The following is a 26,641-nucleotide window of genomic DNA, read 5'->3' on the forward strand; positions in this document are numbered from 1 at the left end:
TATAATCAGGGTGATCCCTATAGGCAGCTGTATAACTCGGATGAACCGTGCTGTATAACCAGGGTGATCCCTATAGGCAGCTGTATAACTTGGGTGAACTGTGCTGTATTACCAAGGTAAACCCTATAGGCAGCTGTATAACCAGGGTAAACTGTGCTGTATTAACAGGGTGATCCCTATTGCCAGCTGTATAACCAGGGTGAACTGTGCTGTATTACCAGGGTGATCCCTATAGCCAGCTGTATAACCAGGTTGAACTGTGCTGTATTACCAGGGTGTTCCCTATAGGTAGCTGTATAACAAGGGTGAACCGTGCTGTATTACCAAGGTAATCCCTAAAGGCAGCTGTATAACTAGGGTGTACTGTGCTGTATTACCAGGGTGATCCCAATAGGCAGCTGTATAATCAGGGTGATCCCTATAGCCAGCTATATAACCAGGGTGAACCGAGTTGTAGATCCAGGGTGATCCCTATAGGCAGCAGTATAATCAGGGTGATCCCTATAGGCAGCTGTATAACTAGGGTGTAGTGTGCTTTTTTACCAAGGTAATCCCTATAGGCAGCTGTATAACTAGGGTGAACTGTGCTGTATTACCAGGGTTATCCCTATAGGCAGCTGTATATCTATGGTGAACTGTGCTGTATTACCAGGGTGATCCCTATAGGCAGCTGTATAACTAGGGTGAACTGTGCTGTATTATCAGGGTGATCCGTATAGACAGCTGTATAATCAGGGTGATCCCTATAGGCAGCTGTATAACTAGGGTGAACCGAGCTGTATAACCAGGGTTATCCCTATAGGCAGCTGTATAACTAGGGTGAACTGTGCTGTATTACCAGGGTAATCTCTATAGCCAGCTGTATAACCAGGGTGAACTGTGTTGAATAACCTGGATGATCCCTATAGGCAGCTGTATAATCAGGGTGATCCCTATAGCCAGCTCTATAACCAGGGTGAACCGTGTTGTATAACCAAGGTGATCATTATAGGCAGCTGTATAATCAGGGTGATCCCTATAGGCAGCTGTATAACTCGGATGAACCGTGCTGTATAACCAGGGTGATCCCTATAGGCAGCTGTATAACTTGGGTGAACTGTGCTGTATTACCAAGGTAAACCCTATAGGCAGCTGTATAACCAGGGTAAACTGTGCTGTATTACCAGGGTGATCCCTATTGCCAGCTGTATAACCAGGGTGAACTGTGCTGTATTACCAGGGCGATCCCTATAGGCAGCTGTATAATCAGTGTGATCCCTATAGCCAGCTATATAACCAGGGTGAACCGTGTTGTATAACGAGGTTGAACCGTGTTGTATAACCAGGGTGATCCCTATAGGCAGCTGTATAATCAGGGTGATCCCTATAGGCAGCTGTATAACCAGGGTGAACTGTGCTGTATTACCAGGGTGATCCCTATAGCCAGCTGTATTACCAGGGCGATCTCTATAGCCAGCTATATTACCAGGGTGATCCCTATAGCCAGCTATATTACCAGGGTGATCCCTATAGGCAGCTGTATAATCAGGGTGATCCCTACAGGCAGCTGTATAACTTGGGTGAACTGTGCTGTATTACCAAGGTAATCCCTATAGGCAGCTGTATAACTAGGGTGAACCGTGCTGTATAACCAGGGTAATCCCTATAGGCAGCTGTATAACTGGGGTGAACTGTGCTGTATTACCAGGGTAATCTCTATAGCCAGCTGTATAACCTGGGTGAACCGTGTTGTATAACCAGGGTGAACCCTATAGGCTATAGGTATAATCAGGGTGATCCCTATAGGCAGCTGTATAACTCGGATGAACCGTGTTGTATAACCAGGATGATCCCTATAGGCAGCTGTATAATCAGGGTGATCCCTATTGCCAGCTGTATAACCAGGGTGAACTGTGCTGTATTAACCAGGGTGATCCCTATATGCAGCTGTATAATCAGGGTGATCCCTATAGCCAGCTGTATAACCAGGGTGACCTGTGCTGTGTTACCAGGGTGATCCCTATAGCTAGCCGTATAACCAGGGTGAACTGTGCTGTATTACCAGGGTGATCCCTATTGCCAGCTGTATAACCAGGGTGAACTGTGCTGTATTACCAGGGTGATCCCTATCGCCAGCTGTATTACCAGGGTGATCCCTATAGCCAGCTGTATAACCAGGGTGAACTGTGCTGTATTACCAGGGTGATCCCTATAGGCAGCTGTATAATAAGGGTGAACTGTGCTGTATTACCAGGGTGATCCCTATAGCCAGCTGTATAACCAGGGTGAACTGTGCTGTATTACCAGGGTGATCCCTATAGCCAGCTGTATTACCAGGGTGATCCCTATCGCCAGCTGTATTACCAGGGTGATCCATATAGCCAGCTGTATAACCAGGGTGAACTGTGCTGTATTACCAGGGTGATCCCTATAGGCAGCTGTATAATCAGGGTGAACTGTGCTGTATTACCAGGGTGATCCCTATAGCCAGCAGTATAACCAGGGTGAACTGTGCTGTATTACCAGGGTGATCCCTATAGACAGCTGTATAACTAGGGTGAACTGTGCTATATTACCAGGGTGATCCCTATAGCCAGCTGTATAACCAGGGTTATCCCTATAGCCAGCTGTATAACCAGGGTGATCCCTATAGCCAGCTTTATAACCAGGTTTAACTGTGCTTTATTACCAGGGTGATCCCTATAGCTAGCTGTATAACCAGGGTGAACTGTGCTGTATTACAAGGGTGATCCCTATAGCCAGCTGTATAACTAGGGTGAACTGTGCTGTATTACCAGGGTGATCCCTATAGCCAGCTGTATAACCAGGTTGAACTGTGCTGTATTACCAGGGTGATCCCCTTAGGCAGCTGTATAACAAGGGTGAACTGTGCTGTATTACCAAGGTAATCCCTAAAGGCAGCTGTACAACTAGGGTGTACTGTGCTGTATTACCAGGGTGATCCCAATAGGCAGCTGTATAATCAGGGTGATCCCTATAGCCAGCTATATAACCAGGGTGAACCGTGTTGTAGAACCAGTGTGATCCCTATAGGCAGCAGTATAATCAGGGTGATCCCTATAGGCAGCTGTATAACTCGGATGAACCGTGCTGTATAACCAGGGTGATCCCTATAGGCAGCTGTATAACTTGGGTGAACTGTGCTGTATTACCAAGGTAAACCCTATAGGCAGCTGTATAACCAGGGTAAACTGTGCTGTATTACAGGGTGATCCCTATTGCCAGCTGTATAACCAGGGTGAACTGTGCTGTATTGCCAGGGTGATCCCTATAGGCAGCTGTATAATCAGGGTGATCCCTATAGGCAGCTGTATAACCAGAGTGAACTGTGCTGTATTACCAGGGTGATCCCTATAGCCAGCTGTATAACCAGGTTGAACTGTGCTGTATTACCAGGGTGATCCCTATAGGCAGCTGTATAACAAGGGTGAACTGTGCTGTATTACCAAGGTAATCCCTAAAGGCAGCTGTATAACTAGGGTGTACTATGCTGTATTACCAAGGTAATCCCTAAAGGCAGCTGTATAACTAGGGTGTACTATGCTGTATTACCAGGGTGATCCCAATAGGCAGCTGTATAATCAGGGTGATCCCTATAGCCAGCTATATAACCAGGGTGAAACGTGTTGTAGAACCAGGGTGATCCCTATAGGCAGCAGTATAATCAGGGTGATCCCTATAGGCAGCTGTATAACTAGGGTGTACTGTGCTGTTTTACCAAGGTAATCCCTATAGGCAGCTGTATAACCAGGGTGAACTGTGCTGTATTACCAGGGTGATCCCTATAGCCAGCTGTATTACCAGGGTGATCCCTATAGGCAGCTGTATAACTAGGGTGAACTGTGCTGTATTACCAGGGTGATCCTTATAGGCAGCTGTATAATCAGGGTGATCCCTATAGCCAGCTATATAACCAGGGTGAACTGTGTTGTATAACCAGGGTGATCCCTATAGGCAGCTGTATAATCAGGGTGATCCCTATAGGCAGCTGTATAACTAGGGTGAACCGTGCTGTATAATCAGGGTGATCCCTATTGCCAGCTGTATAACCAGGGTGAACTGTGCTGTATTAACCAGGGTGATCCCTATAGGCAGCTGTATAATCAGGGTGATCCCTATAGTCAGCTGTATAACTAGGGTGACCTGTGCTGCATTACCAGGGTGATCCCTATAGCTAGCCGTATAACCAGGGTGAACTGTGCTGTATTACCAGGGTGATCCCTATTGCCAGCTGTATTACCAGGGTGATCCCTATAGCCAGCTGTATAACCAGGGTGAGCTGTGCTGTATTACCAGGGTGATCCCTATAGGCAGCTGTATAATCAGGGTGAACTGTGCTGTATTACCAGGGTGATCCCTATAGCCAGCTGTATAACCAGGGTGAACTGTGCTGTATTACCAGGGTGATCCCTATAGCCAGCTGTATAACCAGGGTGATCCCTATAGCCAGCTGTATAACCAGGGTGAACTGTGCTGTATTACCAGGGTGATCCCTATAGACAGCTGTATAACTAGGGTGAACTGTGCTACATTACCAGGGTGATCCCTATAGCCAGCTGTATAACCAGGGTGATCCCTATTGCCAGCTGTATAACCAGGGTGATCCCTATAGCCAGCTTTATAACCAGGTTTAACTGTGTTTTATTACCAGGGTGATCCCTATAGGCAGCTGTATAACTAGGGTGAACTGTGCTGTATTACCAGGGTGATCCTTATAGGCAGCTGTATAATCAGGGTGATCCCTATAGCCAGCTATATATCCAGGGTGAACTTTGTTGTATAACCAGGGTGATCCCTATAGGCAGCTGTATAATCAGGGTGATCCCTATAGCCAGCTATATAACCAGGGTGAACTGTGTTCTATAACCAGGGTGATCCCTATAGGCAGCTGTATAATCAGGGTGATCCCTATAGGCAGCTGTATAACTAGGGTGAACCGTGCTGTATAATCAGGGTGATCCCTATAGCCAGCTGTATAACCAGTGTGAACTGTGCTGTATTACCAGGGTGATCCCTATAGCCAGCTGTATTACCAGGGTTATCCCTATTGCCAGCTGTATTACCAGGACGATCCCTATAGCCAGCTATATTACCAGGGTGATCCCTATAGCCAGCTGTATAACCAGGGTGATCCCTATAGCCAGCTGTATTACCAGGGTGATCCCTATAGCCAGCTGTATTACCAGGGTGATCCCTATAGCCAGCTGTATAACCAGGGTGATCCCTCTAGCCAGCTGTATAACCAGGGTGATCCCTATAGCCAGCTGTGTTACCAGGGTGATCCCTATAGCCAGCTTTATAACCAGGGTGATCCCTATAGCCAGCTGTATAACCAGGGTGATCCCTATAGCCAGCTGTATAACCAGGGTGATCCCTATAGCCAGCTGTATTACCAGGGTGATCCCTATAGCCAGCTGTATAACCAGGGTGATCCCTATAGCCAGCTGTATAACCAGGGTGATCCCTATAGCCAGCTGTATAACCAGGGTAATCTCTATAGCCAGCTGTATAACCAGGGTGAACCTTGTTGTATAAGCAGGATGATCCCTATAGGCAGCTGTATAACCAGGGTGAACCGTGTTGTATAACCAGGGTGAACCCTATAGGCAGCTGTATAATCAGGGTGATCCCTATAGGCAGCTGTATAACTCGGATGAACCGTGCTGTATAACCAGGGTGATCCCTATAGGCAGCTGTATAACTTGGGTGAACTGTGCTGTATTACCAAGGTAATCCCTATAGGCAGCTGTATAACCAGGGTGAACTTTGCTGTATTTCCAGGGTTATCCCTATTGCCAGCTGTATAACCAGGGTGAACTGTGTTGTATTACCAGGGTGATCCCTATAGGCAGCTGTTTAACTAGGGTGAACTGTGCTGTATTACCAGGGTGATCCTTATAGGCAGCTGTATAATCAGGGTGATCCCTATAGCCAGCTATATAACCAGGGTGAACCGTGTTGTATAACCAGGGTGATCCCTATAGGCAGCTGTATAATCAGGGTGATCCCTATAGGCAGCTGTATAACTAGGGTGAACCGTGCTGTATAATCAGGGTGATCCCTATAGCCAGCTGTATAACCAGGGTGAACTGTGCTGTATTACCAGGGTGATCCCTATAGCCAGCTGTATTACCAGGGTGATCCCTATTGCCAGCTGTATTACCAGGGCGATCCCTATAGCCAGCTATATTACCAGGGTGATCCCTATAATCAGCTGTATAACCAGGGTGATCCCTATAGCCAGCTGTATAACCAGGGTGATCCCTATAGCCAGCTGTATAACCAGGGTGATCCCTATAGCCAGCTGTATTACCAGGGTGATCCCTATAGCCAGCTGTATAACCAGGGTGATCCCTCTAGCCAGCTATATAACCAGGGTGATCCCTATAGCCAGCTGTGTTACCAGGGTGATCCCTATAGCCAGCTGTATAACCAGGGTGATCCCTATAGCCAGCTGTGTAACCAGGATGATCCCTATAGCCAGCTGTATTACCAGGGTGATCCCTATAGCCAGCTGTATAACCAGGGTGATCCCTATAGCCAGCTGTATTACCAGGGTGATCCCTATAGCCAGCTGTATTACCAGGGTGATCCCTATAGCCAGCTGTATAACCAGGGTGATCCCTATTGCCAGCTGTATAACCAGGGTGAACTGCACTGTATTACCAGGGTGATCCCTATAGACAGCTGTATTACCAGGGTGATCCCTATAGTCAGCTGTATTACCAGGGTCCAAAGTGTTTCCTGGTCAAAAAGAACCCGTGTCCCTACATTCTCATAGCAGTTAACACTGCTAACATTGTCTTAACTGTTTTCAGGGCATCCCTGGGAATCAGAGTGTAATTTGAACCCTGAATGGTCTGGTTGATCGAGTGGAAGTTTACAGAGTTTGGTCAGTCCGGACATTCCAAACAGGTCAAGTGATTCCTCCTCTCCTTTGTTGTCAAGTTTATTTTTTTCTAATTGGTCCATTCTTTCCAGAGCGAGAGAGTACAGTAGGGCTACCTAGTCAAATGTATCGCCTCCAAAGGTTACACAAACGTGCCCAATCAGCTAAATTGGACAACAGAAGGATGGAGAGATACGGGGGATGACGATGATAAACAATGGTCCCATTTTCAATATGGCTTATAGGAGCTAGGCTCATTAGGGGACAGAGGTGAGAAAGTCCACATCCATCCTCTCTCTCTCCCTCTCTCTCTCTCTCTCTCTCTCTCTCTCTCTCTCTCTCTCTCTCTCTCTACCGAACCTCTCTCTCTTTTCCGTCTCTCTTTTACCTAACCTCTCTCTCTGTGTGTGTGTGTGTCTCTCTCTCTCTCTCTCTCTCTCTCTCTCTCTCTCTCTCTCTCTCTCTCTCTACCGAACCTCTCTCTCTTTTCCGTCTCTCTCTACCTAACCTCCTCTGTGTGTGTGTGTGTGTCTCTTACACTGTGTAGCCTGCGCCAGAGAACTTTGACCCAATGTGGTTTTGAGGAGAGGTGGGAATATGCACGGAACTCCAATGGCATGTGCACAGACACACACTGTACAAACTCACTTGGAGACCTTGCGGCTGGCAGGCTGGTGTTTGAACTGCAAATTTCCATACTCTGTCTCAGCTCCCTAGAAAGGGGAGAAGAGGACAGTGAGTGTTAGACTTGATGGGAGGTATAAGGTGAGTCAATGTGCAGAGTTAAGTCATAGTCTTATTAACAATTTCCCAGAAATTTAGCAATTTCCGTTAATTTCAACCTCTCACTGTCAGTGTTATATTATTTTTCAAAGCAGTCTATGATAAGATATCTGTTTGGAGGACAAAAGAACATGCACAACAACAGTGAAAAGTATATCTTGACACAGATCCCTCTGTGTCAGCTGATATCTGAGTCTCTCTGCTGTCTTGTTGTTGTTATTTTATGGAACTGTGTTTTTCAACACAGTTTGTCAATAGACATATACTGTAGCCAGTGCACTTGGGAGAGGAGAACAATATACATTTGAATCCATATTACCCATATTCCTCTCTCCCTTCTATTGCAACCCCCCCCCCCCTCTCCCTCACCTTGTTGTAGGTCTTGGAGGCCTCTATGTACTCAGAGACGGCCAGGTAGATGAACTTGTACTGGGCTTCAGTCTGCACCATGCCTGACCGCTGGTCTCTCACCATCTGGATGCTCTTCTGGATGTCTATGTCACAGTCCAGACCTATGGACAACCAGGAAGTTAGAATCACAATCCACAACAAAAACATTGCCATTCTTCAGTGATGACAGGCATTACAAGGATCATGGGACAAAAGAGCCATAATAAGATACAGTATAATATCATGAAGATCTGAAGAAATGCAGGAACTTTGGTATTGAAAGAGACTCACCTTTTGTGTCGATGGTCTCGATGATCATGTCGATCACCACAATGGTGCCAGTTCGGCCTATTCCAGCACTGCACAGAAACACAACACAAACAGAGTGGTTGTAGGGACAACTGTCAGTACAGCACAGTGTGATTGGACTCAATGCAATTCACTGAAAAGAATGAACTGTTTTGAAACAATTTCTAGAGCAGTATTCATCATCTAAGTCATTCTGTGATCGGAGGTGTAAAGTGATCATGGACAAATGGAGAGGGATTTGTCATGTTGTCACACTAACAGATGTCTCAGCCAGGGGATGACCACTTTATACACGCGTGACTGGGACAGTTTGGTTATATTATAAAGACCAGTGGATTGGATAAGAACTTTGTCCTTATGGATGTCTTTCAGTGTAAAGAAGCAAAGGAAATAGCTTTTGTCATTAAACTGTACTGCAACAGCCTTGTAAACTCTCTATACACTATTACGCTGTACTTATGTCTGCTTACATACCAAATAGTCACGGGACCAACAACGTACAAGGACCCTCCCTATCTTTGACATCACAAGGGGAAAATTCCTATAGGATGAACTGTCAGTCGACTTAAAATGCTGAGTAATGCAACTAAGGTTGCACATTTTGGGGATTATTCAGAGGTGGGAACTTTCTGTTGGAATTAACAGGAATATATGGGAATTAACGGAAATATATACAAATTAATATGAATACCATTTAAATGTAGATGGTTTTTGTATTGGATATATTTACCATAGCATATGGAGACAGAAACATAAACCTTTTACCTTATAAGCAGACATAATTGCAAATTATTAAATCCTTCCAATAGAAACAAAAAAACTATATAGTTAGTTATGTGTTGGCTTTTCACATGAGATAATTTCACTGAACTACAAAAGAAAGCATATATTAAATGATCCCCAATGATCCATCACATCTCCCTAAAATGTTTTCAACATACATCTGTAAAATTATAGTCTAGAAACTAAAGCTTTGGTTGACTTCCTCTCAGGCTTCCATGTCTTCTCCCTGGACCTCCTCAATGTGTACCTCTTGAACATCAGACTCTGAGGCCTCATCTTCACTGTCACTTTCCAACCTTGTTGAGGATGGCTCATTGTCAGGCTCAAAAAGCCTCAAATTAGCTCGGATGACCACCAATTTCTCAATCCTTGTATTGGTCAGCCTGTTGCGTACTTTGGTGTGTGTGTTCCCAAAAAAAGGACCAGTTGCGCTCTAAGGCGGCTGATGTTGGTGGGATCTGGAGGATGATGGAGGCAACAGGGGGAAAAGCCTCAGATCCACAAAGTCCCTTCCACCAGGTGGCTGATGAGATGTTGGCACGACTGCCATATTGCATCTCCATCCCAAAGCCCTTGCTTGGAAGTGTACTTCGCCAGACTGCCAAGAACCTTGCTCTCATCCAGGCCAAGGTGGCGAGACACAGAAGTGATGACACCATAGGCCTCGTTGATCTCTGCACCAACATGTACGCTGTGGCGTGTATGGGCTTCAGACAGAAGTCTTGATGTATTTCAGAACTGCAGTTTCCTCTGCTTGGAGCAACAGTGAAGTGGGCAGGGCGATACGGATTTCTTCTCTTACATCTGCAAGCAGAGTCTGAACATCAGACAGGATGGCATTGTCTCCCTCAATCCGTGTAATGGCTACTGCTATAGATTTCAGGAGTTTCAGGCCGCTTACCACTCTCTCCCAAAATACATAATCCTGGAGGGTCCTATTGATGGGGCTGTCCATATCAGCAGACTATGATATGGCCATTTCTTGGAGAGACTTCTTCCCCTCCAGGAGACAAACATGATGACAACACCACCCCAACGGGAGTTGCTGGGCAGCATCAACGTGGTGCTCTTATTATTCTTACTTTGGTTGGTGAGGTAGATTGCTGCTATAACTTGAGCCTTCACATACCTAACCATTTCCTTTGCTCTCTTGTAGAGTGTATCCATTGTTTTCAGTGCCATGATGTCCTTGAGGAGCAGATTCAATGCATGAGCAGCACAGCCAATGGGTGTGATGTGAGGATAGCACTCCTCCACTTTAGACCAAGCAGCCTTCATGTTCGCAGCATTGTCTGTCACTGGTGCAAATACCTTCTGTGGTCCAAGGTCCTTGATGACTGCCTTCAGCTCATCTGCAATGTAGAGATTGGTGTGTCTGTTGTCCTTTGTGTCTGTGCTCTTATAGAATAATGGTTATGGGGTGGAGATGATGCAGTTAATTATTCCTTGCCCACCAACATTCGACCACCCATCAGAGATGATTGCAATACAGTCTGCTTTCTCAATGATTTGCTTGACCTTCACTTGAACTCTGTTGAACTCTGCATCCAGCAAATGAGTAGATAGAGCATGTCTGGTTGGAGGGGTGTATGCTGGGCGAAGAACATTCAGAAATCTCTTCAAATACACATTGCCTGTGAGCATCAGAGGTGAACCAGTTGCATACACAGCTCGAGCAAGACATTAATCAACATTGCTCTGACTACGTTCCTCTATTGAGTAAAAAAAAACTTCTGATTCATTCCAGGAGGACCATGAGCTGTTGCTATCGATAAGGTGTCTGATTCATAATTTTCACCTCAAATAGAAGAGGGACTTTTGTCAGAGGTTGCTTAATGTGAGCACTGAGGGAACTTTATGCACTTGGCCAGATGATTCTGCATCTTTGTTGCATTCTTCACATATGAAGGCACAGTATTTGGCACAGTATTTGCAAATGTACACAGCTTTTCCTTCTACATATGTCTCCACACATCAGATAGTGGCATTTTCCTGTAAAGATTGTAAAAACATTTTTTCTTTTTTTAACAATTCCATGTACAGATAAATATTTAAGCAGCTAGATTAAACAACTCCTTTGTAAGATAAATGTTTTAAAATGAAAACAGGGGAATTAGCAGGCTAAAGCAAGCTAAAACCCACATGGTAGCAAAAACTAACTAGCAGAAATTGTTAACAAGTTAGAAATGATTTAAACACACTTTCTGTTGGCTACTATTTACTAGTTAACAAAACAACATGTATGTCCTATGAAATATATTCACCCCATCCAGTATTGTAATCAAAACCTACTAGAAAGCATCTAGTCCTTGGCTCAGACAGTGTGGTAGTGTGGACTCAATAGCATCTCATTAGTGTGCAGGATTTGAGAATCAGCTGTACATGTGATGGAAGAATGTGCATGCAGAGGGTTGCAATTCCATTGAATTGGAGATAGTTGAACCAAAATATGCCACAAAACCTAGAATTGCCTTATGTGTATCCCACACAAAAAGGTTCACTGTTATAAACCAACTTCTTTGATGAATTTAAGCAAAATTACCAGGCTAAATTTCCCATGGAAATGTCCGGAAAAATTCTGGAAGTTTACCGGAAAGTTTCCGACACTTTGCAACCCTAACCGCAACTAATCTTAACAACTAATCTTAATCCTGGAAAAACAACATAATCTGAAATTCTTATCATGTATTCTAGACAATGGCGAATGAATAGAACTGACACTCATCTTCCTGAACACAGCTGGAATATAGCAAGAATACAGCTGGACAGACAGCTAGAATATACCTGCAGTGGATGATCATTGGCCCGGCGTTGGCGAACTCGGCCTGTTTTGTGTTGACCTGAGTGAGGAAGCTGAGCACCCCTCCTGGCTCCTCGGGAACTCCATGGTCGGGCCAGCTCAGGTACTGGTAGTGCCAGATAGTACGGACCGAGTCCGACTGGGACAGACGAGGAGGGGAGAGGAATGAGACAAAGAGGAGAGACATGAGTAATACTGTAAACTCAGCTAATCTGTGACTGCAGTGATGACAGAGGTAACAGTGATGACAGTGATGATAATGATAACAGTGACGACAGAGATGACAGTGGCGATAATGGTAACAGTGATGCAGTGTTGACAATGGTAACAGTGATGACAGTGATGATAATGGTAACAGTGACGACAGAGATGACAGTGACAATAATGGTAACAGTGATGGCAGTGATGATAATGATAACAGTGACGACAGAGATGACAGTGATGATAATGGTAACAGTGATGCAGTGTTGACAATGGTAACAGTGACGACAGAGATGACAGTGATGATAATGGTAACAGTGATGACAGTGATGATAATGGTAACAGTGATGACAGAGATGACAGTGACGATAATGGTAACAGTGATGCAGTGTTGACAATGGTAACAGTGATGACAGAGATGACAGTGATGATAATGGTAACAGTGATGCAGTGTTGACAATGGTAACAGTGATGACAGTGAAGATAATTGTAACAGTGGTGATAGTGATGATATGACAGTATTAGAGATGACAGAGGTGTTAACAGTAATGGCAATGATGGTAGTGATGACAGTGATGGCAGTGATAACAGTGATGACAGAGGTAACAGTGATGACAGTGGTAACAATGATGACAGTGGTAACAGTGATGACAGAGGTAACAATGATGACAGTGCTAACAATGATGACAGAGGTAACAATGATGACAGTGGTAACAATGATGACAGTGGTAACAATGATGACAGAGGTAACAATGATGACAGTGGTAACAGAGGTGATGATGAGTGGAACCAGCAAGTGGTACCTACCTGATCCAGAGGGGAGATCTCCATAACCCTGATCTTGTAGTCAGTGGCATCTCTCTCAGAGACACAAGTGACCACATACGGCCCCACCTCTTTGGAGCCCTGCATTTCTGGCCAGTATGGCACGCATTTATTCTGCATAAACAAACATGGAGAAATGGTTTGAGGAAAATGAGATGGGTAGTTTATACTATGTTATAATATTAAAATCATACAATGTAAAAGAAAATGCTTTCAAATTCTCAGTAACACTCTTAAAACTTCTTATGGCTGGGGGCAGTATTGAGCAGCTTGGATGAATAAGGTGCCCAGAGTAAACTGCCTGCTCCTCAATCCCAGTTGCTAATATATGCATATTATTAGTATATTTTGATAGAAAACACTCTGAAGTTTCTAAAACTGTTTGAATGATGTCTGTGAGTATAACATAACTCATATGGCCGGCAAAAACCTGAGAAAAAATCCAACCAGGAAGTGGGAAATCTGAGGTTGGTCGATTTTCAACTCAGCCCCTATTGAAAATACAGTGGGATATTGGTTATCTTGCACTTCCTAAGGCTTCCAATAGATGTCAACTGTCTTTAGTTTGAGACTTCTACTGTAAAGGGGGGCTGAATAAGAGGGGAATGAGTCAGAGGTCTGCCAGCAGTCACGAGCTGGTTACCCGCATTCACATGAGAGGTAGTTCCCGTGCCATTTGCTTTTCTGAAGACAAAGGAATTCTCCGGTTGGAATATTATTGAAGTTTTATGTTAAAAACATCCTAAAGATTGTTTGACATGATTCTATGGACTGTAACAGAACTTTTTGACTTTTCGTCTGCAACTAGTGAAGCGCTTCGTGATTTGTTTAACAAACGCGCTAACAAAAGTAGCTATTTGGATATTATCGAACAAATCAAACATTTATTGTGGAACTGGGATTCCTGGAAGTGCATTCTGATGAAGATCATCAAAGGTAAGTGAATATTTATAATGTTATTTCTGACTTCTGTTGACTGGACAATATGGAGGATATATTTTTGGCTTGATGGTTCTCTGAGCGCCATACTCAGATTATTGCATGGTTTGCTTTTTCCGTAAAGCTTTTTTGAAATCTGACACAGCGGTTGCATTAAGGAGAAGTTTATCTATATTTCCATACTTGTACTTGTATTTTCATCAACATTTATAATGAGTATTTCTTAAATTGATGTCTTAAATTGATGTGGCTCTCTGCAAAATCATCGGATGTTTTTGGAACTACTGAACATAACACGCCAATGTATACTGAGATTTAAAAAATATATAAATATGAACTTTAGCAAACAAAGCATACATATATTGTGTAACATGAAGTCCTATGAGTGTCATCTGATGAAGATCATCAAAGGTTAGTGATTAATTCTATCTTTATTTATGATTTTTGTGACTACACTCTTTGGCTGGAAAAATGGCTGTGTTTTTCTGTGATATGGCTCTGACCTAACATAACCATTTGTGGAGCTTTCGCTGTAAAGCCTATTTGAAATCGGACACTTTGGTGGGATTAACAACAAGATTACCTTTAAAATGGTATAAGATAATGGTATGTTTGAGGAATTTCAATTATGAGATTTCTGTTGTTTTCAATTTGGCGCCCTGCACTTTCACTGGCTGTTGTCATATCGATCCCGTTAGCGGGATCTCAGCCCTAAGAAGTTTTAAGTCACTAACCCGTCCCTTCTCGACCTCCCTGGTTGTCATGACGATGACCCTTGTCCTCTCCTGCCACACCATCTGCCAGAAATCGTTGACAGTTGTTGCAAGGCAGCCCTGACAGGCGATGTACACCTTCTGGTCACTGGGCTCCTGTAGCTTATTCTACAAAGAGATGGAGAAAGTTAGTAAAATATGTAAAATATTGTCTACATGGAGACAAAGCCCATTGCAATTATAGTCTCTGATCATATTAATTAAGACATATTCATGTTTAGACTTGTTATGGATTCATAACAGTGGTTTATCATTTGATGTTGAGGCTACAAGGTGACATAACATGTACTTACTGTCACATAGTTGCCATTGATGTAATCTGAGCCAATGATATTGGGGTCTCCAGATGACAGAATGACCCTGGTCTCATCAACTGGGAGGATAATAGGATGAGTGTGGAGATGGAAGGAAGAGAGAGAGAGATGAGGGGATGTATCAGACAGAGAAAATATAAATGGAAGATAAAATGTAAAGAAGATGGGTAAAAGGTAAGAGGCTATATCCCTGCACTTTAGAAGTAGATGCTCTTACAGGGAAGGATGTTCTTATATCGGTTTTTGCTTTTGTTTTCTGGTCTCATCCCTTCTTCTCTGCTCTTCTTCACCTTTGTCTCCTGCTTTTGAAGGGCCTGAAAAGAACAAGAAAGAGAGAGAAGGATAGTCATTGTAAGCTCAATACAATTTTAAAAACATCAACAAGCATTCAATTACTTAAGCAACAGTATAAAAAATCAAATCAAATTTTATTTGTCACATACACATGGTTAGCAGATGTTAATGCGAGTGTAGCGAAATGCTTGTGCTTCTAGTTTCGACAATGCAGTAATAACCAACAAGTAATCTAACTAACAATTCTAAAACTACTGTCTTATACACACACGTGTAAGGGGATAAAGAATATGTACATAAAGATATATGAATGAGTGATGGTACAGAGCAACATAGGCAAGATACAGTAGATGGTATTGAGTACAGTATAAACATATGAGATGAGTATGTAAACAAAGTGGCATAGTTAAAGTGGCTAGTGATACATGTATTACATAAAGATGCGGTAGATGATATAGAGTACAGTATATACATATGAGATGAGTATGTAAACAAAGTGGCATAGTTAAAGTGGCTAGTGATACATGTATTACATAAAGATGCGGTAGATGATATAGAGTACAGTATATACATATGAGATGAGTATGTAAACAAAGTGGCATAGTTAAAGTGGCTAGTGATACATGTATTACATAAAGATGCAGTAGATGATATAGAGTACAGTATATACGTATACATATGAGATGAATAATGTAGGGTATGTAAACATTATTAAGTAGCATTGTTTAAAGTGGCTAGTGATTATTAAAGTGACTGGAGTTGAGGGGCCTTTAAACGGGTCACTTCTTGAAAATAAAAATAACCTCTAACAGCCATGACATTTCACAACCATGACAAAAAAAATACAAGAATATCTATGGTCTAAAAACACTCAATTAAAAAACATCTGACATGGGCTAGTTGATCTGGACATTTCTGAGCAGTTATAAATAGCTCTCTAAGGTCTGCAATGACTGACACGACAAGAGGAACTGATGATGCGCTACCCAATTTTGAAATTACACCTTGGGCATTCTAGTATTACAACTTTCAAGAGTAAGTTTAAAACTGGACTGAGTTCATATATATATACATATATAACCACTGGACTAGAGGAAAGAGATATTCCCCATGGAGCTCTTGAATGTACAGGGAATAAAGTCAGTAGAGCGCCCTCTGGTGGAGCACTAGAGGGTGTGTCTAATGTAGCTGAAATAATGCATACAGGTATCTGGGGACAGGCTATACAGTTTAGCAGATAAGCCCCATCTTGATCTGGGTGACTTCAGTTGTTTTTACCTTGAGCCATTTCAGGTCATCAAAGTGAGAGTGATGAGCACAGGATGGGAGTTTGAGAGTAATCAGTAATCCTGACTACAGGATGGGAGTTTGAGAGTAATCAGTAATCCTGACTACAGGATGGGAGTTTGAGTGTAATCAGTAATCCTGACTACAGAATGGGAGTTTGAGAGTAATCAGTAATCCTGACTACAGAATGGGAGTTTGAGAGTAATCAGTAATCCTGACTACAGGATGGGAGTTTGAGAGTAATCAGTAATCCTGACTACAGGATGGGAGTTTGAGAGTAATCCTGACTACAGAATGGGAGTTTGAGAGTAATCCTGACTACAGGATGGGAGTTTGAGAGTAATCCTGACTACAGGATGGGAGTTTGAGAGTAATCCTGACTACAGGATGGGAGTTTGAGAGTAATCCTGACTACAGGATGGGAGTTTGAGAGTAATCCTGACTACAGGATGGGAGTTTGAGTGTAATCAGTAATCCTGACTACAGGATGGGAGTTTGAGTGTAATCAGTAATCCTGACTACAGGATGGGAGTTTGAGTGTAATCCTGACTACAGGATGGGAGTTTGAGAGTAATCCTGACTACAGGATGGGAGTTTGAGAGTAATCAGTAATCCTGACTACAGGATGGGAGTTTGAGTGTAATCAGTAATCCTGACTACAGGATGGGAGTTTGACAGGATTGTGTCGAGGCACAGATCTGGGGAAGGGTATGAAAACATTTCTGCAGCATTGAACGTCCCCAAGAACACAGTGCCCTCCATAAAAGGAGAAGTTTGGAACCACCAAGACTCTTCCTAGAAATAGCCACCCAGCAAAACTGAGCAATCAGGGGTGAAGAGCCTTGGTCAGGGAGGTGACCAAGAACCAGATAGTCACTCTAGCAGAGCTCCAGAGTTCATCTGTGGAGATGGGAGAACCTTCCAGAAGGACAACCATCTCTGCAGCACTCCACCAATCATGCCTTTATGGTAGAGTGGGCAGACAGAAGCCACTCCCCTCAGTAAAAGGCACATGATAGCCCGTTTGGAGTTTGCCAAAAGGCACTTAAAGACTCTCAGACTATGAATCTGATGAAACCAAGATTGAACTCTTAGGCCTGAATGCCAAGCGTCACATCTGAAGGAAACCTGGCATCATCCCTACGGTGAAGCATGGTGGTGGCAGCATCATGCTGTGGAGATGTTTTTCAGGGGCAGGGACTGGGAGACTAGTCAGGATCGAGGGAAAGATGAACGGAGCAAAGTACAGAGAGATTCTTGATGAAAACCTGCTCCAGAGCGCTCAGGACCTCAGACTGGGGTGAAGGTTCACCTTCCAACAGGACAACGACCCTAAGCACACAGCAAAGACAACGCAGGAGTGGCTTCAGGACAAGTCTCTGAATATCCTTGAGTAGCCCAGCCAGAGCCCAGATTTGAACCTAATCGAACATCTCTGGTGAGACTTGAAAATAGCTGTGCAGCGACGCTCCCATCCAACCTGACAGAGCTTGAGAGGATCTACAGAGAAGAATGGGAGAAACTCCCCAAATACAGGTGTGCCAAGCTTGTAGCATCATACACAAGAAACTCGAGGCTGTAATCACTGCCAAAGGTACTTCAACAAAGTACTGAGTAAAGGGTCTAAATACTTATGTAAATGTCATATTTAAAAAATAATAATAATACATTTGCAAAAAATACAACTGTTTTTGCTTTGTCATTATGGGGTTTTGTGTGTAGATTTTTTTATTTTACCTTTATTTTACTAGGCAAGTCAGTTAAGAACAAATTCTTATTTTCAATGACGGCCTAGGAACAGTGGGTTAACTGCCTGTTCAGGGGCAGAACGACAGATTTTGTACCTTGTCAGCTCGGGGATTTGAACTTGAACCTTTCGGTTACTAGTCCAATGCTCTAACCACTAGGCTACATTGCGCCCAGATTGATGAAGTATATAAAAATAATTTAATCAATTTTAGAATAAGGTTGTAATGTGACAAAATGTGGAAAAAGTCCAGGGGTCTGAATACTTTTCAAATGCACTGTATATCTTGTGTTCATCTCTATGTACACATTAGGGGATAGACGTACTTCTTATAGCAATCCAGCTATACGCCTTACAACCTGTTCTGACCCATGACCCCTGGTGGGAGCTGCTGCTAGTGCTAATCCAGTGCCCTGGTTATGAGGGGAGTTTCAGTGAAGTTCCTCATCAGTCCCTCTCATCCTGCCTTTTAGCCTGTGTCAGCTCAGGTGAACTCTAATTGGTCTGAAGGATTGGGGTCACACATACATCCAGTGTTTACTATTTCACTGGGCTAAAACAAAAGCCTGCATGTATACTCCAGGACCAGAGTAACCTAACCCCTGGCCTAACCTCACAGTCCTGAGGGAAGGGATTGACTGTAAAAATCACAAACATAGATTCACTCAACCCAGGTGTGACAACTCAAAATCTTTGCAGGAATACCTTCAGGAGAATGAGTTCATGTTGAAAGACATGCAAATCCCCATTCCCAGTATTTGTGGAATACTGACATACTGTATTGCTATGAATACATTCATGAATGCTCTATAAATATGGCATGTTTATTATGTGATCATGGATGTGTTATGTATTCTTTATAAACATACAGATAATGTACATTCGTTACCCATATTTTTCTTTACCATTTGAAAAGTTATTTTTAATGTGCTGTTAAAGCAGTTTGGAATTAGTGTTAGACAATTTCTAATCTCTCATGGCCAGACTATGTAGCATCTGAAGCAATTGCGCAAGGTTTTAGTTGTGGGTTTCTGAGATTAGACAATTTGGGCAATTTGGCCTCAAATAGCAGTACCACATGGTGGTATTAAAAAAGTGGTCTATGGTTCTTGCAGTCTACTTCCTATGGCTGTAGTTGTGAGACCTTTAACCATTTGATTCTAGTGTTTCCTTGCAACACTCTCACTTTGACTTGTGCAACGGAACATGTTTCAAAATGTTTCACCATGTTGCACAAGACTAAAGGCACATTACATACACTGTTTATATGACCAACCAAATGGTCAAACACAGACACACTAACATTCTGACAACACCGCCACGCATGTTGATTTTGTCCATCAACACCGGAAGCGATCAGGACACTCAGGTTGAATTATCAAAACAAACTCTGAAACAACTATATTAATTTGGTGACAGGTCGAAAAGCATTAAACATTAATGGCAATTTAGCTAGCTAGCTTGCTGTTGCTAGCTAATTTGTCCGGGTACATAAACATTTGGTTGTTATTTTACCTGAAATGCACAAGGTCCTCTACTCCGACAATTAATCCACAGATAAAATGGCAAACTGAGTTAGTTTCTAGTAATCTCTCCTCCTTCAGGGTTCTTCTTCTTCTTTGGACTTTAAATGGCGGTTAGCAACCAACTTGAAGGTGCATTACCACCACCAATGGACTGGAGTGTGGACCTCAGTTAATCTTTCAATCACCTACATGGGCAATATGCTCCTAAAAACTAATGAGGAGATGGGAGAGCCGGGACTTGCAGCGCATCAAGCGTCACAAATAGAACCGAGTTCTATTTTAGCGCCTGGCTACGCAGACGCTTGTTGACTCGAGCGAGCAGTTTGGATGCAATGATGTATGTGTACATTTATTTTGCAATGCTGGTGTGGTCAGCATGTAAGAAATTAGTCCTCAGCTAACCTATAGTAGAGTAAAGCATCCTGGTCTCATAGACTAGAGGTAACATAGTACAAAAGGCAAAACAAAGTAGGTTGTTTGTTCGGGGTGGATGCATGGGTGTATAAGGCTAACATCTAGCAACCCAAAGGTTTGAATCTCATTACGGACAACTTTAGCATTTTAGCTACTTTTCAAATACTTACTACCTTTTCGTACGTTAGCTAACCCTTCCCCTAACCTTAACCCTTTAACCTAACTCCTAAACTTTACCCTAACCTTAACCCTAACCCCTAGACTAGCTCAAAGTAGTTAACATTACCACCTTGCTAGAATTCGTTACATATCATACTTTTTGAAAATTCATAACATGTAGAACGTTTTGCAAATTCGTAACATATAATAATAATTGTAATTCATAATATTTCATATAAAATGGGTGATGATCATCCACAAATGAATAAATACCATAAGAAACTTAGAATCTCATACTAAATGGAGTGTCTCAAATTTACATAATAGGAAATGCTCTGAGACCAGGTTGAGTAAAGAGAAGAAGAGGTTAAGAAGGGTTGTTCAAAACATCACATCTTCCTTCCATCAAAAACTTAATCAACTTACATCAAACTCCTCCCAGAATCCTGCTTTGCTCTTCTTGTCTCCCTCGTTCTCTCTCTCGGCCATCTGGTCCAGCAGCCTCACTCTGCTGTCAATGTCTGCTGCATTCACTCTGGTGGAAAAGTAGGGCTGAAGGAGAGAAGGATGGAGTAGACAGGAAAGAGAAGAAAAGGAGAAGAAGTCAAGATTTGTTCGGATATGGCTCTATCTTGTCAGTCAGGTGATCTTTAACCCATTATAAGATACAGTATCTCCGACCTGTGTAAGGTTGTCACTTGACTGCAACACTCACGGTGACTCTGTGACCTGTATAGGGTTACAACTGTAAGTCCTGTATGTATTTACCTGTTTGAGGTGCACCCAGGTTCCAGACATCTCCTCGATGCCTTTGCGTTTGTAGTGCTCCATCAGGTCAGCCAGGGTGTCAAACATCTCTGTGCCTCCCACCGTGTACCGGTCATTCTATTTATATAAATATATGACGACATGGGTCCCATTATGCCTGGCGAAAACCAAACACTGCATTCCACAGTAAAAACCCTATGCCAACGGTCAAGCATGGTGGTGGCAGTGTGATGGTTTGGGGATACTTTGCTGACTCAGGACCTGGACGACTTGCCGCATTAATAGAAGGAACCATGAATTCTGCTCTGTATCAGAGAATTCTACTGGAGAATGTCAGGCCATCTGTCTGTGAGCTGAAGCACAGCTGGGTCATGCAGCAAGACAATGATCCAATACAAACAATCAAGGTATGAAAATGGCTAAAAAGCAACAAATTTGAAGTTTTGGAATGGCCTAGTCAAAGTACAGACCTAATCTCAATTGGGATGTTGTGGCAGACCTTGAAACGAGCAGTTCATCCTTGAAAACCCACAAATGTTGTTGAGTTAAAGTAGTTCTGCATGCAAGAGTGGGCCAAAATTCCTCCACAGCGATGTGAGAGACTGATCAACAACTACAGGTAGCATTTGGTTGCTGTCATTGCAGCTAAAGGTGGCACAACCAGTTTTTGAGTGACGATGTCAATTAAATAAATACAATAAGTATCAATTTGTTTTCTAATTTGTAAACTCAGGTTTCTTTTGTCTAATATTAGGTTTTGAGGGCCTCCCGGGTGGCGCAGTGGTTAAGGGCGCTGTACTGCAGCGCCAGCTGTGCCACCAGAGACTCTGGGTTCGCACTCAGGCTTTGTCGTAACCGGCCGCGACCGGGAGGTCCGTGGGGCGACGCAAAATTGGCCCAGCGTTGTCCGGGTTAGGGAGGGTTTGGCCGGTATGAATGTCCTTGTCTCATCGCGCACCAGCGACTCGTGTTGTGGGACGGGCGCATTGCACACTAACCAAGGTTGCCAGGTGCACGGTGTTTCCTCCGACACATTGGTGCGGCTGGCTTCCGGGTTGGATACGCGTTGTGTTAAGAAGCAGTGCGGTTGGGTTGTGTTGGAGGACGCATGACTTTCAACCTTAGTCTCTCCCGAGCCCGTAAGGGAGTAGCGCTGAGACAAGATAGTAGCTACTAAACAATTGGATACCACGAAATTGGGGAGAAAAAAGGGGTAAAATAAAAAAATATATATAAAAAAAATAATAATAATATTAGGTTTTGGTTGAAAATCACACCTGTCACCATCGTCTCACAAACCTGCGCCTCATGACACTTCCTTGATTATCTTCCCTATATCTGTCACTCTCCTTGGTTCTTTCCTCAGGTGTTATTGGCTCTGTTTTCATGCCGGTGCGTTTGTGTTTCGTGGTCATAGTTTATTTTATTAATTAAAACACTCACTCCCTGAACTTGCTTCCCGACTCTCAGCACACTCATTACATTTGTACACTCTTGGCATTCTCTCATCCAGCTTCATGAGGAAGTTACCTGGAGTGCATTTCAATTTACAGGTGTGCTTTGTTAAAAGTTAATTTGTGGAATTTCTTTCGCTCTTAATGTGTTTGAGCCAATCAGTTGTGTTGTGACATGGTAAGGGTGGTATACAGAAGATAGCCCTATTTGGTAAAAGACCAAGTCCATATTATGACAAGAACAGCCCAAATAAACAAAAATAAATGACCGTCCATTACTTTAAGACATGAAGGGCAGTCAAATCAGGAACATTTCAAGAACTTTGAAAGTTTCTTCAAGTGCAGACGCAAAAACCATCAAGCGCTATGTTGAAACTGCCTCCCATGAGGACCGCCACAGGAAATGAAGACCCAGAGTTACCTCTGCTGCAGAGGATAAGTTCATTAGAGTTACCAGCCCCAGAAATTGCAGCCCAAAATAAATGCTTCACAGAGTTCGAGCAACAGACGCGTCTCAACATCAACTGCTCAGAGGAGACTGCGTGAATCAGGCCTTCATGGTTGAATTGCTGCAAAGAAACCACTACTAAAGAGAATTGCTTAGGCCAAGAAAAATGAGCAATAAACATTAGTCCAAATTTGAGATGTTTGGTTCCAACCACCTTGTCTTTGTGAGACTCAGGTGTCAGGATTTGGCCAGGGTTGTTCCGGGTTTTGGTCACTAGATGCCCCCATTGTGCTTTTTGACCTTATGTTTTTTCCCTTGTTCCCCATTATTATTTGCACCTGTGCCTCGTTTCCCCTGATTGTATTTAAACCCTTAGTTTCCCTCAGTTCTGTGCTCTGTGTTTGTATGTTAGCACCCAGCCCTAGTGTTCTGTGTATTCTTGTCGATTCCGGTGGATGCTCTTGTGGAATTCTGTTTTGGTTTTTGAGTATCTCTTGAGGCTTTTTTGTGCTATTCCTACCACCTTTTGGATTTGCCATTTTTTGTATTGAAGGACTTCTCCTTTTTACTTTATTAAATACACCGTCTTAAGTACTGCTGTGTCTGCCTCATCTTCTGGGTTCTGCTGACTATTCGTGGCTCAGTTGGTTAAGTTACTGTTTCTCACTCCGGAGACCCAGGTTCGTAACCGGGTCCAGACATCAGGTGAATGGATGATCTCCGCATGTGTGGTTCCCACCGTGAAGCATGGAGGAGGAGGTGGATGGTGTGGGGGTGCTTTGCTGGTGACACTGTCTGTGATTTATTTAGAATTCAAGGCACACTTAACCAGCATGACTACCACAGCATTCTGCAGCGATACGCCATCCCATCTGGTTTGTGCTTAGTGGGACTATCATTTGTTTTTCAACAGGACAATGACCCAACAACACCTCCAGGCAGTGTAAGGGCTATTTGACCAAGACAGAGAGTGATGGAGTGCTGCATCAGATGACCTGGTCTCCACAATCACCTGACCTTAACCCAATTGAGATGGTTTGGGATGAGTTGGATCACAGAGTGAAGGAAAAGCAGCCAACAAGTGCTCAGCATCTGTGGGAACTCCTTCAAGAGTGTTGGGAAATAATTCCAGGTGAATCTGGTTGAGAGAATGCCAAGAGTGCGCAAAGTAGTCTTTTTTTATTTTTTTACCTTTATTTAACCAGGCAAGTCAGTTAAGAACAAATTCTTATTTTCAATGACGGCCTGGGAACAGTGGGTTAACTGCCTGTTCAGGGGCAGAACGACAGATTTGTACCTTGTCAGCTCGGGGGTTTGAACTCGCAACCTTCCGGTTACTAGTCCAACGCTCTAACCACTAGGCTACACTGCCGCCCCATTTTGGGGAAACATAGTCATCAAGGCAAAGGGTGGTTACTTTGAAGAATCTAAAATATATTTTGATTTGTTCAACACTTTTTTGGTTACTACTACTACAATATTATTCTACAATTAAAATAGTAAAAATAAAGAAAAACTCTTGAATGAGTTGGTGTGTCCAAACTTGTGACTGTTACTGTATATACACACACACACACACACACACACACACACACCACACACGGGACAATATAGAATATAGAAACTGTCAATAATACACAGTAATAATTTTCTGTTGGTAACTGTGGTTTTGGGTCTTTGGTTATGTTTAGCACGTGAAAGCAAATTTCCACATAAGAGGGAAATAAATGTTATCTAATATGATCTAATCATGCAGCTGGATGGCCGACTCACCAGACTGAGCCTCAGTCATTCATTTATTACAGTCAGTGTACTTCATGGATTTAAAAGGCATGCGCCGGTACTTTGGTGACTAGTAAGTCTTTTTTAAACCTCCCACTTTGGGCTGGATGTATCTGTAGTTCACACTGTACATGCATAATAAAAGAGCAAAATTGCAGTTTTACCTCAATTGGCTACGAATTTTCTAGTTTGAAAGAGACTGTTTTCTGGAAGCTGTGCTGCACCAATTTCCCTACATTTACAACTCACGTGGGCAAACCCCCTAGCAATTCAAGTTTTAGTCAATGAGCTTCAGCCCCTTGCCATTTGAGTGACAGCTAACAAGACTCACATACACATTAGAGAGAGAGAGCAATGACATGGTGCACATATCTGCCCATTTGCGACATAGTATGCAATTTTCAGGACCACTTTTGGCTCATGGGCGCTACTTTCAGAAGCACTATTTAAAAAGTAAACAAAAGTACCGGAAAATATCTTTAATGTGCTTCCTATTATCTATTAAGAAATGCACCTGATGCTTGCTCCTGGTAGGGTCTGTGCCAGGACTCAATGACCTCTGTGATAATCTTCTGAGCCTGAATTCTCCAGACTCTAGCCCTACAATGCCTCTCATTCAAATCTGCCTCATGTCTGCACTGAGATGAACCACAGCTAAAAATAACCTAACCATGATGGTGCTGCCGATAATGTTGAATCTACAAAAAGCAGGTTTGGGGATGAATGCAGTTAGTTACAGTCTAGCTCTGCACTCGGAAATAACTATGCTATTTTTATTTCTAGTGGTAGTTACTGTACACCATGAATATAAAGTACTTAATAACAACTCATGTATTTATTGGAATCGTATACACATTTTCACACGTCACCTAATGGTCCAAATAAATACGTAACTAACTAATTAAAACATAACTGCTTGGCAGACTTGTTTTTTAAGTAAAACTTTTGTAACCAGGATGTGGTCAGTGATATCTTTCAAACTCAGACCTCCATGTTCATATTGACATCACTTTGCATAACTGTTTCTGTGCTGAGACAGTAGTGGTGGTGTGTTTGATGTTTGTCAGGTTTTCTCCTAGATGTTGGAAGCAGGAAGGTCACTCGTTGCATAAGAATAAACATTTTGGGGAAACTGAAAATTGGTCTGGTTTCATAACTAGATGTACTCAGATATGAGAAAAACTATAGCAAAGATTACAATGTGAATTGCAATCGTGAAGGTGAGTGAATGTGTGTTAGAGAGAGAAAAACACAAACACTCTCACATGCTCGTACACACTTATGTGCCCACACACAGACACACACACATACACACACACCTGGCACATGATCTTGATGTGTGACACCCTCCTCCCTCCGCAGGATGCCTTGCTCTTCTCCTCAGTCAGAACAGACAGAACAAAGTCTCCAGGTTTGGACAGAGACTCCCGCACCAGGAAGGTGCCCGGCTCGTCCCGTTCCCATAGCAACTTCTCTGCGTTGGGGCCTGACAGGTGTCCATGATACCACCTGTATGGTGTATGACAGAGAAGGGGTCAATGAAGCTCTAATGGAAACATCACTATGCCCTACAACAGGGCTGGCCAACCCTCCTCCTGGAGAGCTGCTGTGAGTACAGGCTTTTGCTCCAGCCTTGCTCTAACACATTGGATTCAGCTAATCATGGTTGTAATAAGCAGCTCATAAAGCAGAAGCCTGTGTGTTAGAACAGGGCTGTATAGTACTATACTGTAAAAGTACGGTTTGCAGCTTGTTC

At 43.1% G+C, this 26,641-nt stretch overlaps 1 protein-coding gene across 9 annotated transcripts in view; it reads right to left on the reverse strand.

The window, feature by feature from the left end:
* LOC135521903 (tyrosine-protein phosphatase non-receptor type 6-like) overlaps positions 1–26,641 on the reverse strand; it is a 67,905-nt gene that overhangs the window by 22,178 nt on the left and 19,086 nt on the right. For all 9 annotated transcript variants that reach the window (XM_064947707.1, XM_064947700.1, XM_064947709.1 and 6 more), the window contains 11 exons: positions 26,205–26,394; positions 21,202–21,318; positions 20,860–20,985; positions 15,224–15,320; positions 14,986–15,065; positions 14,654–14,800; positions 12,963–13,094; positions 11,939–12,093; positions 8,354–8,421; positions 8,042–8,184; positions 7,538–7,602 (listed from right to left, as the gene is read on the reverse strand). In XM_064947707.1, the coding sequence (XP_064803779.1) occupies positions 7,538–7,602; positions 8,042–8,184; positions 8,354–8,421; positions 11,939–12,093; positions 12,963–13,094; positions 14,654–14,800; positions 14,986–15,065; positions 15,224–15,320; positions 20,860–20,985; positions 21,202–21,318; positions 26,205–26,394 (1,320 nt within the window). The remainder of the gene's footprint in view (positions 1–7,537; positions 7,603–8,041; positions 8,185–8,353; positions 8,422–11,938; positions 12,094–12,962; positions 13,095–14,653; positions 14,801–14,985; positions 15,066–15,223; positions 15,321–20,859; positions 20,986–21,201; positions 21,319–26,204; positions 26,395–26,641) is intronic.

Source organism: Oncorhynchus masou, chromosome 30, assembly GCF_036934945.1.
Source record: "Oncorhynchus masou masou isolate Uvic2021 chromosome 30, UVic_Omas_1.1, whole genome shotgun sequence".
NCBI lineage: Eukaryota > Metazoa > Chordata > Actinopteri > Salmoniformes > Salmonidae > Oncorhynchus > Oncorhynchus masou.